Source organism: Vitis riparia, chromosome 2 (genome assembly GCF_004353265.1).
Source record: "Vitis riparia cultivar Riparia Gloire de Montpellier isolate 1030 chromosome 2, EGFV_Vit.rip_1.0, whole genome shotgun sequence".
NCBI classification, from domain to species: domain Eukaryota; kingdom Viridiplantae; phylum Streptophyta; class Magnoliopsida; order Vitales; family Vitaceae; genus Vitis; species Vitis riparia.
Genome location: NC_048432.1, coordinates 13,716,146 through 13,730,438, shown reverse-complemented (window position 1 = coordinate 13,730,438; position 14,293 = coordinate 13,716,146). Strand labels below are relative to the sequence as shown.

Sequence of the window (14,293 nt, the reverse complement as noted above, 5' to 3'; positions counted from 1 at the left end):
GTGTTCTATCCTGTTTGTATTTCTCGAATCTAGGCACCTTTCATAAATTTCATTTTCATGTTAGTGAAAGATATTTCTTGTGCTTGTATATCTATTATTCCATCCATTGTTAGACAAAAGTATATGGCATCCAGTATTTTGGTACTGTATTAATGGAATACTATAATTAAAATACCAACACTAACTTGTTTAAGTATTTAACTCTTCCATCATGCTTCGATATTTTTTTCTCCCGTTTAATGCCATTGCCTTTATTAGTTCTGGTCTCCTGTATCCCCTTGATATTTATGCTATTTTGGGATAAATTGAATGGTGGAAAGTGGTATAGGACTTGTTAGAATGTACCAAGAATCCCCTTGATTGATTGTAATCCTAATTTTCTGTGCTTCTTTTTTTTTTTTTTCTGGGTTTTTTGGTTTAATTCGTTCAAGGGTTTTGTTTAAAGGTGGTAAGGAGCAGATTATATAAGCCTATAAGCATGTATTCAAAGCTGGTTGGATTGAGGAAAGCTGAACTTCTGAACTTCTGCTGTGTGATTAGATACTTAGTTTGTGACATGACTGATTTTCTCGAATATCTATGTAACTTCTGCTCTGTGGGATGGTTGATTTTGTTTGACCTTGATTGAATTTTTAAACTCTTTTTAGTTAAATGTTAATGGAAACTGATGCAAACCCTAATGAGTAGGTGTGGCAATATGAGCTCCTAGGAATTAGGACATGTTTGGGAGACAAAGTTGGAGAATTCAAGAACAGATGCCAGAGGCAGTATAAGCTATTTGAACCAAAACCCACCTCTCCTGCCACCTAGAGAGCTGTTTTTATTTTTTATTTTTAAATTAAGTTTATAATTTGTTTTTCCTTTTTTTAATGCATAGAGCTTCACATCAACCAGCAAATAAGGTTTTCTTACTTTGTGCCAAATGGAGGGTCCTTAGCTTCTCTCTCTTCTCTCTCTTTTCTCTCTGTTGTGTGAATTTCTCAGTGAAAAATCGAAAGCTTGGGTTCTTATCCATCTTAATTTTTATTAAATGAAAACCGTGGGTTGGGTTCAATCACTGCTACCATTGGACTATGATACTCTTTGATAAGATATATTTATTTTAAATTTGTTAAGGTTCATCATTACAAAAATACAATTTTAATTATTTAATTTGAAATTATATGCTGTAATTTTATTCAGATTTGTTTATATTAGCTACGAGATTATTTCTTGCTGGTTCTTGCTTCTCAAAAGTTGTCTTAAATGCTTATTATGTTGCCACTTGTCATAACCCTTGATACTTGGTTCAAGTAGCAAAGTGTTGGGGTGGGATGCTGGTAGGTTTCCAATTTCATTTTCAGGGGAGGAAAAAATTGTTACCTATATAAAATGTTTATTTTGTTGTGATACTTATTTACAAACATAAGTGACTTTAACTTCTTCCTGTTAAAACATACAAGAAGAAACCTATGTTATTTACAATAAGCATTAATGATTTTTAGCTTTTTCATTATGTATTGTATGTCAGCTTTGAAATTTCTGCCCTGTCCCTTCTTCTTTTCCCATTCTCAACTTCTCATTGTTGGATTACAGATATATATGGACTGTTTGCAAAAGGCAAGATTCCAACATTCATAGATTACTTGGGAATTGTTGTTGAGGTATTTGCTTTTTCCTATGTTGCTGCTTATTTGTTCTCTGTATGTGTGTCTATGTCTCTGTCTATCTTTTTCTTGGTAGAACATCAAGCGAATCTAGGGTAAAACAATAATTATTGTGATGTTTCTGCAATCATCTTTTCTTTATAACCGTGGAACTATTATTAGCTGTTATGTACATGTTATGTTCACTACGACACTAACTTCACTTTCCGAGACCATGTAATCATCACTATGTTTGTGGCATTGTTGTTGAGAATATATTTAGGTTGGAGATTTTTTTGACTAATTGGCATATGATAACAAGTATGCTTTTGTTTCTAGTCCACACCCTTTCCATGTTTTAAATTGATTCTAAACCTTGTAACACAAAATTAAAGAATTTTTTAATTAATTTCTAACTCTTGTAGCTTAAGTGTTTTATATTTTTCTTAATTTTTTTAAATTATAATAAAATATAATAATTAATAGTTGCTTTATCTCTTTTTTAATTTTAAAATAAAATTTAAAGATAAATACAATAATTAATATTATATTAAATTTAAAGATAAAGAAAAATTCATAGAATAAAAATATAAAGATAAATATCAAAATCAATATCTTAAAAAATCTAAAGATAAATGATAATAATTAATATACAAATTCAATTTTTGATATGAGAACAAAATTAAATGTGAATTATATTTATCAATATCTAATCTATTATAATTTTTTTACAATATTAAAATAAAAGACTTATAATAAATACGTTCTTCATGTATAATTAGCAATAATATCAAAGTAAGATAAGCTTAATATCTCTTAAAATAGAAAAATTATAATAAATATGTTTTCAATTACAATTAACCATTAATATTATAGATAACTTAAAACTTACCTTACTATGCTTATATTTAATGTTAATTTTTAATTAATGCCATATCCAAATACTTGCGCTTATAGTTGAGATCCTTCTCAGCTGAATCTCTGAGTTCTAGACTCCTAAGATTTTGGGATGCAAAGGATCTGACACCTAGACGTGTACCCACAAAACCACCACCCTTACCTGAACCCACCCTTACCCGCAAACCGTCCTTTGGCTCTGTTTTGATCTCTATGGTTCTCTTGTTTTTCTTTTCTATATTTCTTTCAGAAATTAAATTTTCTGCTACTATTTATTTATTTATCTTTTCTCTCTTTGGATAGTTCTTAAGCCTTTTATCTATAGTTATTGATTTGGTCATTGGAAGCTTGCTAAAACAGAAAGACATCATAGTTGTTAGCAATTCTGTTGTGGTACAATTTAGGAATTATTATTGGATTGGTTAGAAGCTAGGCACTCAGACATTTTATGGATATTGGTCATTTTTTTTCTCTCCTCTGTAAACAAATAACTATGAAGTTAGTCCTCTTTAACTGATACTTTCTCTTCTAGTTGTGCTGGATAGAGATTGTTATTGAGACTTGAGAGCTTTAATCTTAATTGATGGAGATTTTAATAAAAATTCCCTTTGTGTTTTACAGTATCTTTTGACGTTGTTGGCTGTGGAAGCTTGCTAACTTGTGAAACAATAAACAGAGAACATTTAACTTAGCTCACCAAAGCTTTAATTATGACTACTTAGGGTTGGATACATGGCTTCTTTTTCACATTTCATCTTATCTATGAAGAATTTGTTCAGAACATATCTTGTTTAGTTGTATCATTGTCAACTTTGAGTGAAAGTATTGTACTGGTAAATCCAGATACACTGGTAAGGAATCATCCAGTGACCTATTACCTTGTTAGTTCTTGTAGTAAGTGTTTCTGACCATATGTTCTTGTTCACAGGTATGATTCTGAATGTAAAGGAGCTTCAATGGCTTCTATTGGTCTGATATCAGTCCTTCATCTAAGGCTGGAGTGAGGTCCATGTACTATAACAGGGTTTCCCTTTCTCATGTAACCAGCAACCCATCTTTGGTGAAGACAAGGTAATAATTACTGTCATTAAAATAACCTAACATGATCAACCTGGTCTTAGCCAAAGTTTTGAGTTAAAAGCATATTCAGTTTTGATAATGTGGGCTTGTCTTTGTACAACCTTCCTTTTTTAGCATCAGAGCATACATAAGCTTCATCAAGCCTGATCAAACAATGTGGTACCGGGCTTGTAAGACATGCCAACAAGAAAGTCACAGATGCTATTGGATCTGGGTATTGGTGTGAAGGATGCCAAAAGAATGATGATGAGTGCAGTCTAAGGTAAGGGATTCATGGAATTTGAATCAATAAGAATCCAGCGATAGTAGTTGAAATTCATGAAAGTTGTCCTATGAGTGATGTTTCTTTGTTCCTTTCTGTTTTGTTTTCCAGGTACATAATGGTAGTGAAAGATTCAGATGCTAATGGTGAAGCATGGCTTTCTCTGTTCAATGAACAAGCAGAGAGAATATTTGGGTGCTCTGCTGATGAGCTTAATAAGCTGAAATCACAGGTAAACTCTTGACAAAATTGAAATATCTATGAGTTTGTCCAAATCTTAGTTAACTTGAAAGAGTTGCTCATTGATGCATTAATTCATATGTAGTTGGTTACTTATTTGGTAGCCTAGTTGGGTTCTATGGAAAAAAAAAAAGGATGAACTTCTGGCATTCAAAATCTGATGTTTAAAAAACCCAATCTTCTCTGCAGAGGGAGAAGAGAACCTATTCCAACAGAAATTGAAGGAAGCTATTTGGGTCCCTCATCTTTTCCGGATTAGTGTTGCACAACATGAGTACATGAACGAGAAAAGGCAGAGGATAACAGCCAGGGCTGTTGTTCCAGTTGATTATGCAGCTGAATCCAAATTACTGTTAGAGGAGATATCAAGGATGAAGACTTCACAATAGGCTCCTTAGTTTATTTTGTTCTTTGGATAACGATATTTAGTCAGTATGCCTTCAGTTCCCTCTATATCTTAAGACACATCCCATTGAATATAGAGGAAGCTTAATCCTAACTTGGAATGCACATACCATTATTGTAATATATGTTTTGCAGACATACATGTGGTTTTGTTGCATTGTAGAAAAATCACTTAAAAAGCAGTTTCACGACTTGGGTTTCCATGTGATCGACTTTTGGGCTATTTATTTACCCCTATTTGCAGTCCTGCACCTTAATGCTTCAATTTGAGATGGGATTGCATTCTTCATGTTTAATGGCTAAGTCCACAATGGTTTGTAGTTCTGCAGTTTATTAAAATTATGATGTTTGAGAAAAGGTTTAGGGCAGCTTCTCAGTTGTGGTGATAAAAAGTAGAGTTCAGTTCTTGGTCAAGAAATTCTTCTTCATTTGAGATGGGAGAATACTTCCAAAAGTGGAGAAGAGTGTAGAAAGTAGGCATTGCTTTCATGTTTTGGGTGGAAAAAGTCATATAGGGTTTGTTTGGCAAATGCCTTTAAGAATATTTTTTATTTTTTAGAACAAAAAAAAAAAAAAAACATTTGACAATCATAAATTTGCTTTTTGTTTTTTATTCTTAAAAATAAAAAACATAGTGTTTTTGAGAAAATATTTTTAAATTGTTTTTTGATGGTTGTTTAAAACAATAATTATATGAACATGTAGAATGATAAAAAAAATAAAATATTAGATATAAAAATTATTTTTAAAACATATTAAAAACGATTAAAAATAAATTTAAAATTAGGTTTACAATTCTATAAAACATTAGTGATTAGTTTTAAAAAATTATTGTTAAAAAACTAAAATTTTATTGGAGAGATTTCTACCCTAAGCTACAGTTTTGAGAAGTTGCATTTTACACAATCATCCCTTCCTGTAGGGAGACTAAAGTTGCAATCTTATGCAACAATTTAGCAGCATTGCCATCATCATCACCATCATCTTGAGAGAGAGGAGAGGTCCATTCCTAAAAGTCATGGAGGTTGCCAGTGAAATATGTGAAGAGTCCATCAACTCCTATCTTGTTTATCCAGTAATCATATTCTGCATATGGGTCTTGATGGAAGTTGAAGTGTAAGAACTGGTTCTCATTCCGATAAGTGTATGGGTGTACCTGCCATCACAATTCACAAGTGGGTTTCTGATGACTTTTGCTCAATGCTTATGAAATACTTGCACATGAAAAAGAGAAATTTGAGATTTCCTAACAAGAAAAGTTTGAAAGAAAACTAAAATCAGTAAACCAAAATTTGCACATGATCATGATCAGGACAAATCGAATCCTAGAATTCTTCTAGAGTACACATATCTAGATCTTCAAATTTCTTAAGAAAATAATTACCGAAAAGCACACAAGAAAAATGAAATCCTCGGATGCAATCTTAGACAAACAGAACCATGGATTTTTTTTTTTCCTTTCAAGGAAATTGAGCACCATGAATCAACGTGTTCATAAAGACCTAAAACCATGTATAATTAGTGAAAATTAGTGCATCATGGCTGTTTCTTAGCTCAACACCTTCAAACCCGTTCCCCCTCATATGGAGTTTAAGTTCATTCACAGAGATAACAAGTTTAATCTTTAATGGAGGCAAAATATTGGGATTGAGATCCTGGATGCCCTATTTTTATTGGCTCATGTCCTTAGTGAATACTGATATGGTAAACTATTTTTGGTCACCACATAATATCACACACAACTCAGTTGATGGAATGACTCCAAATATCATGTCTATTTAGGCATCCCATCCAAATGTCGTTGAAAGTTTGACCATGCATAGCATAGACTGACACAGAGAAACCTAGATGTATAAATGCAACATACAGCAACAAAGAGAGACAGAAGATATGGCATACATGATATGTTTCATAAATAGCCTTATTGATAACGTCCCACAAATAAGCTTTACACAGAGAAGATACAAACCTGTAAGTTGTGGGCATGTGCTTTGCCAACAAGATCAGTAGGTGGTTGCAAATAATTATCTACCACTGAAACTACTGTGTCCTTCCAAGGTCCAATCCCTACCACTGCTTAATGAAGCTACAGTACAAAGAAACCATTGGTGGATCACTTCAACACTGAAGAGAACCACATAATTGGATGGTCTAAGGGTCACCAAGGAATACCCGAGGCTTGGGAGAGGTTGAGTTGAAATTTACCTTAAGGTAGTACCTAGGGTCCCTTAAGGTAGTACCTCAAGGCCACTAAGGTAGTACCTAAGGGCCCTTAAGGTAGTACCTAAGCTACAGTCCCAAGAAACCATTGGTGGAGCACTTGAGGAATGAAGAGAACCACATAATTGGATGGTCTAAGGGTCACCAAGGAAGACTCGAGGCTTTGGAGTGGTTGAATTCAAGTTTACCTTAAGGTAGTACCTAGGGTCCCTTAAGGTAGTACCTAAGCTACAATCCCAAGAAACCATTCGTGGATCACTTCAACACTGAAGAGAACCATATAATTGGATGGTCTAAGGGTCACCAAGGAAGACTCGAGGCTTTGGAGTGGTTGAGTTCAAGTTTACCTTAAGGTAGTACCTAGGGTCCCTTAAGGTAGTACCTCAAGGCCACTAAGGTAGTACCTAAGGGCCCTTAAGGTAGTACCTAAGCTACAGTCCCAAGAAACCATTCGTGGATCACTTCAACACTAAAGAGAACCACATAATTGGATGGTCTAAGGGTCACCAAGGAAGACTCGAGGCTTTGGAGTGGTTGAGTTCAAGTTTACCTTAAGGTAATACCTAAGGTCCCTTAAGGTAGTACCTCAAGGCCACTAAGGTAGTACCTAAGGGCCCTTAAGGTAGTACCTAAGCTACAGTCCCAAGAAACCATAGGTGGACGACTTGAGGAATGAAGAGAACCACATAATTGGATGGTCTAAGGGTCACCAAGGAAGACCCGAGGCTTGGGAGAGGTTGAGTTGAAATTTACCTTAAGGTAGTACCTAGGGTCCCTTAAGGTAGTACCTCAAGGCCACTAAGGTAGTACCTAAGGGCCCTTAAGGTAGTACCTAAGCTACAGTCCCAAGAAACCATTGGTGGATCACTTCAACACTGAAGAGAACCACATAATTGGATGGTCTAAGGGTCACCAAGGAAGACTCGAGGCTTTGGAGTGGTTGAGTTCAAGTTTACCTTAAGGTAGTACCTAGGGTCCCTTAAGGTAGTACCTCAAGGCCACTAAGGTAGTACCTAAGGGCTCTTAAGGTAGTACCTAAGCTACAGTCCCAAGAAACCATTAGTGGAGCACTTGAGGAATGAAGAGAACCACATAATTGGATGGTCTAAGGGTCACCAAGGAAGACTCGAGGCTTTGGAGTAGTTGAGTTCAAGTTTACCTTAAGGTAGTACCTAGGGTCCCTTAAGCTAGTACCTCAAGGCCACTAAGGTAGTACCTAAGGGCCCTTAAGGTAGTACCTAAGCTACAGTCCCAAGAAACCATTGGTGGAGCACTTGAGGAATGAAGAGAACCACATAATTGGATGGTCTAAGGGTCACCAAGGAAGACTTGAGGCTTTGGAGTGGTTGAGTTCAAGTTTACCTTAAGGTAGTACCTAGGGTCCCTTAAGGTAGTACCTCAAGGCCACTAAGGTAGTACCTAAGGGCCCTTAAGGTAATACCTAAGCTACAGTCCCAAGAAACCATTGGTGGAGCACTTGAGGAATGAAGAGAACCACATAATTGGATGGTCTAAGGGTCACCAAGGAAGACTCGAGGCTTTGGAGTGGTTGAGTTCAAGTTTACCTTAAGGTAGTACCTAGGGTCCCTTAAGGTAGTACCTCAAGGCCACTAAGGTAGTACCTAAGGGCCCTTAAGGTAGTACCTAAGCTACAGTCCCAAGAAACCATTCGTGGATCACTTCAACACTGAAGAGAACCACATAATTGGATGGTCTAAGGGTTACCAAGGAAGACTCGAGGCTTTGGAGTGGTTGAGTTCAAGTTTACCTTAAGGTAGTACCTAGGGTCCCTTAAGGTAGTACCTAAGGGCCCTTAAGGTAGTACCTAAGCTACAGTCCCAAGAAACCATTGGTAGATCACTTCAACACTGAAGAGAACCACATAATTGGATGGTCTAAGGGTCACCAAGGAAGACCCGAGGCTTGGGAGAGGTTGAGTTGAAATTTACCTTAAGGTAGTACCTAGGGTCCCTTAAGGTAGTACCTCAAGGCCACTAAGGTAGTACCTAAGGGTCCTTAAGGTAGTACCTAAGCTACAGTCCCAAGAAACCATTCGTGGATCACTTCAACACTGAAGAGAACCACATAATTGGATGGTCTAAGGGTCACCAAGGAAGACTCGAGGCTTAGGAGTGGTTGAGTTCAAGTTTACCTTAAGGTAGTACCTAGGGTCCCTTAAGATAGTACCTCCAGGCCACTAAGGTAGTACCTAAGGACCCTTAAGGTAGTACCTAAGCTACAGTCCCAAGAAACCATTGGTGGAGCACTTGAGGAATGAAGAGAACCACATAATTGGATGGTTTAAGGGTCACCAAGGAAGACTCGAGGCTTTGGAGTGGTTGAGTTCAAGTTTACCTTAAGGTAGTACCTAGGGTCCCTTAAGGTAGTACCTCAAGGCCACTAAGGTAGTACCTAAGGGCCCTTAAGGTAGTACTTAAGCTACAGTCCCAAGAAACCATTCGTGGATCACTTCAACACTGAAGGGAACCACATAATTGGATGGTCTAAGGGTCACCAAGGAAGACTCGAGGCTTTGGAGTGGTTGAGTTCAAGTTTACCTTAAGGTAGTACCTAGGGTCCCTTAAGGTAGTACCTAAAGGCCACTAAGGTAGTACCTAAGGGCCCTTAAGGTAGTACCTAAGCTACAGTCCCAAGAAACCATTCCATTTGAATTTCAAAACAATGATTAGATTGGTAAAGAGGTAGGTCACAGGTAAACCAGACCCATTTTCTGTAAATTCATTGATAATCCCACAAGTGGATGAAGAAAAATTCCATAATTGGCTCATCATCATCTTAGCTTTAAATTTGAAGTATCTGTTCCTTGGTCTTGTAAGGAAATTCAAGTGAAGTTTGAAGCTTCAAATCATCCATTTTACTTCTTGTTCATTACCATGATTAAATTACTTATAAGGTCAGGATTTTGATTTCTCTTTTTTACATAGTGTCTCTCAGCCCATTGGGGAGTAGTTGCAGGGCACCCTGACAGATATAAGGTCATTTTTTTTAATTCATTCTTAGAATCTCTCTTTGTTAGTTTTTCCAAATTTATAATTGAAGTACAACTCAAGAAGGGGGAGAAAAGTTAGATTTCACCAACAAAACCAACACACCTTCAAATGCTTTGTGCAGGCGTGTTAAGGGGTGAACCCGCCATTGAAGATCGTTGTTCCTAGATCTGACCCATTTCAATCAGGAATCAACCAGGGTTCTTTCCCTCTCACCAAGACACCCAAATCCAAGCATATGAGGCCACCTGCAGCATGTAGTCTTCTCCACCAAGAAATCTTCAGGTTGTTCAAGATGACATAGGCTCGTATGGGTATGATAACCATGGGTGCTTAAAAGCACAACTTCCCGTGGTGACATGGAGAGGGAGATGGCTGCTGACATGGAAGGCTGGAGGGGTAATTTTGGAAATGAAATTATAAAACAGTGGATAGTGCATGAAAGGGATATTTTTTTTGGCAATCGTGGACATATTTGGGGTTATGGAAAGTTGGGTTATGAAAAAGCTATTAGGCCCAAATGGGCGGGCCAAAACAGAGTTTTCCCATAGTATAGTATATGTTGTCTATCGTGGACCTGCATGTATTTACTTGCGTTTCCATTCAATGTTGAGACTTGAATTCAATGAAAAAATTATTTTTAAATATTTTATTAAATTCATTAATTATTTTATTTATTTTTAAAATAAAAAATAAAAACCATGAAAAATACTCATATAGGAAAAAAGTAAGTTTATAGATAGGAAATGATTTAGAATCAAGTCACCGATTTAAAAGACACGAGAATAAACCATATCATCCATCTAATATAAATTGAGGTTATTTTAACGATAAATCCATTAATTAATATTTGGTGTAAATACAAAGTAATAGCAGAAAAGTATAAATATATATATAAGATTAATGTCTGTAAAACTAATAATAATAATAATAATAAGTTAACCACATAATTTGGATCGGATGAATAAAATTACTAAGTGTCACCATACAATTTATTTTATTATGTTAGCCCAAAAACTTTTCCAAGAAAAATTTATTTCTCAATTTATCATTTTTCTTGAATTTTCTTTTGTTTTTTTTTTTCCAAAAACACAAAGGTGAAGGCGCTTGTGAAATGGAAATAAAATGGTTCTCATTAAAATAGAAAGATACATGACCTACATACACTCTCTCTATACTAGAATGGAGTGAGAATTTCACTAGTAAGGCTTTTAATATAAGTCTTCAAGTGATTAACTCAATTCAATGGATATTTACAATTTTCCTTAAAAGATGTCTCACTTTAAACTCTTTGAATGATATTCCATATTTGACAAATCTTAAGTGATATCCCACACTTAAATGTTTTCATTCAAGTGATACATTGCACTTAAACCCACCTCACAAGTTATTTTTCATGTAAAAAACAATTGGTAGTAAGTTTCTCAATTTTCATTTTTCTAAAACATCTTTCCCTGCTCTAACCAACACATTTTCAAGGAAAAACATACATAAAAAGTGAAAACTATTATTAAAAAATGAAAACTAAAAAACGTTTTTCAAATCAATGGCAACCCAGTGTCCATTTAGATATATTTTCTGTTTTCTATTTTTTATTTATAAAATAAAAAAAAATTAAGATTCATGAATTCTTAAAAGGGTTAGGTTGGAAAAGTAATGATCTTACATTTTTAAAAAAAAAAATTGAATATAAAAAATTTATTACCTCAAAATTTAAATTTTTAAAAGTGATTTTTAAATATATAAGATATATTTTTTTATACAATATGTTCTAATTTTATATAAAAATTTTAATTTTTTTTAAAAATATTAAGTATATTTAGATGCACATTTAGAGTATATTTGGACATTGTTTTTAGAAAGTACTTCTAATATAATAAAAAATATTTTTGAAAAAAAATAAGTATTTAACAAAATTAAAAAAACACTTTTAAAAAGTTAAAAAAAAATATTTATAATAGCTTTTGTATAAACACGTGATAGTGATTCCCTCAAAAACGCTTCGAAAAAAACATTTATATTAAAAAACACTTCGAAATAAAAATATTATCTAAGGCATCTAAAAATATCTATTTACCTTGATTTCACAACCGAGACAAAACTTTCAGTGTTGGGTTAGAAAAATTAACCCAAGCCCATCTAAAAGAGATGGTTATTGGGTTCGGGCTGATCTTATATGCAGGCTGGGTAGACTTTAGCCCAAAATTTTTGGACCCGCCCGAGCTGGATCGATTATTTCTAAAACAATACACCCGTTCTTTCCTTTTGACGAGTCTCGAAAGGAAATTGAAAATGCTTGATTTCAGTGGCTCAGTGCAAAATCATGAAACAACGTAATCAAGCCCTTGAATCCACACCATACATACCTTGACTTCTTTCATGAATGAAGTCTCCAATTACCTGATTCTCACATTTTAGCCAAATTGAATATATTCAATTATTTGTTTTTAAAAACAATTTTTGGCAATGTTTTTAGAAACGCTTTTAAAAAATAAGAATTTAAAAACAATAGTTAGATCCATTCTCAATGTGTCAAATATGAAAATAAACAATTAGGGCATAAATGGATGAATGAAACGAACACATAGACCTTCCAAGTTCCATACAAGGAAATGAGATTTAATCAGAATAAAGAAAGCCCTTCTCAAACCCTCATAGACCACACTGCAGGAATGGATCACACTTGGTATGAAATCCAAAATTCAAAACTCAGGTGATTAAAGCTTCTGGTTGGGCCGCAGTAACAGAACATTCTCATGACTTGCTTTTACTGAATCATCTCCAGTTTTATCAAAATCACAGAACTCAAAAGATTTTCCTCTCCCATCACCTTTAGATGGTTGTCAATACTAAGGATCAAAGATTGTCCCTACTGCGATTTCTATATAATCCTAAGTAGGTAAGAAATAGTCTTACATAGAAGCATTTGACAAAATAACTACTTTTGCAACATTTATCGGGTTTTCAACTTCTCTTCAACCTGCTGCAGGAGGTGGTGGAGGTGGCGGCATTGACATCTGAAGCATAGTAGGGGGCCTCCCAGCCATTTGCTGAGGGGGTGGGGTGGCCGCCAAACAGGGGGAGGGCCCCCATTAATGCTGGTGGTGGAGGAGGTCTTGAGAGAGCTGGCATTACCTGTTGAGGGGGTGGTGGCATGTTCGGGGGAGGCGGCCTGAACTGCTGAAGTGGGGGCGGAGGCATCATAGGTGGTTGCATTGGTTGACCCGGTTGCTGAGGCTGCCCTTGCCAAGATGGTGGTCCAGCTAGCTGCATGGGTGGGTAGGCTCCACTTTGTGGGGGTGGGGGGCGCATTGCGGGAATTGGGACCGGAGGAACAACACCATTTGCAAAGGGACGTGGCGGCATTGGAGCACCCATGTTACCATTGGCCTGAGGAACGTTGGGAAGTGTAGGAGGTCCGCTCGCAAACAAGGTGTGGGGCCTGCTCTTTGGAGCACTTGGATTGCTTGCAGCCAAAACCCTTTCTGCATGGTCGAGCAGCAAATAAGAAAATGTTCTCTAAAATATTTATGACTCAAAAAATAATAATAACTAAAAGCAGCAGGGGCAGATGTCAACTCTGGTCAGGGGATGGCAGTTTTTGAAGGATGTGTGGCAGTACTATTGTATTCTAACTAAGTTGGAGAAATTGGCGGTTTTGAATTTTCATTGGGTTCCATATTTCTGCTCCTTTTCAGTGACTTCTGGTTTTTTGTTTTTTTTTTTTATAATATCATTTTTTCAATGGTCAGACCCTTGGTATCAGAAAAGCCAGATTTCTAGGGTTCAGAGAGCAGCTAACCAGGTAACGGATTTCTCAACCACAGGGATAGCTTGCACTCAAAAACTGCAAGGGCACTATTATCCTACTTGATTAGAGTCGTCTGTCTAGTTTGGGTTTGTATGCCATTTCTTTCTCTTTTCAGTGAGCATCACCTTTGAGGTGGCCTCTCCTGTCTACTTTTTATTAACAAAACCCTTCACATTTTTCTTCAATGAAAGAAAGTAGCAGCTTGATGATGGAGAAAACCTTACCTGCTGGGGTACCATGCCGCTCCCCTTTAGTGTCTTTCTTGTATGCATAGGACACTGTTATCTGCCGGTTGCAGAGATATTGACCATTCATTGCCTGCAAATATGGAAGGTCATCAACACCTAAATCTAACTCCAATTCAATCAGAATAAAGATGGATCAAGTCATATGGTGAGTGACTTGATGCCATAATGTGAAAAAAAGAGCAAAACTAATTTAAGAGGCTTTCTGAAATCTTGAACAATGCAATTAACACCAGGACTACGAAACCACCTGGACTACAAACCCCTCAAGGAGAAGAAGATTACTGAGATAAAAAGAGTACAGATAATTTAAGAGGCTTTCTGAAATCTTGTCTAATGTAATTACAAACCTGGACTATCAAAATCATGAAGAAGAAGAAGAAGAATCACAAAATGTCATGGGGATCAATAGGTTTTTGAAAAGAACAATAATGTGGTTGCTATGGGCCTGGCATGGAAAGTTTCTTGGAGAGAGCTCAAAGGAGATTCTTCTTCATTTG

The 14,293-nt window shown here is 35.9% G+C and overlaps 2 protein-coding genes across 2 annotated transcripts; one reads left to right on the top strand and one right to left on the bottom strand.

The window, feature by feature from the left end:
* Window positions 1–3,531: 3,531 nt before the first annotated feature.
* LOC117930540 (replication protein A 70 kDa DNA-binding subunit B-like) lies at window positions 3,532–4,493 on the top strand. The gene is made up of 3 exons (XM_034851185.1): window positions 3,532–3,593; window positions 3,976–4,096; window positions 4,296–4,493. Exons 1-3 carry the CDS (start codon window positions 3,532–3,534, stop codon window positions 4,491–4,493), a joined length of 381 nt encoding a protein of 126 aa, XP_034707076.1.
* An 8,208-nt stretch (window positions 4,494–12,701) lies between these two features.
* Window positions 12,702–13,890, bottom strand: LOC117930535 (splicing factor 3B subunit 4-like). The gene is made up of 2 exons (XM_034851182.1): window positions 13,773–13,890; window positions 12,702–13,222 (listed from the first exon to the last, which is right to left on the bottom strand). Exons 1-2 carry the CDS (start codon window positions 13,861–13,863, stop codon window positions 12,702–12,704), a joined length of 612 nt encoding a protein of 203 aa, XP_034707073.1. The 5' UTR covers window positions 13,864–13,890.
* Between the last annotated feature and the right edge of the window lie 403 nt (window positions 13,891–14,293).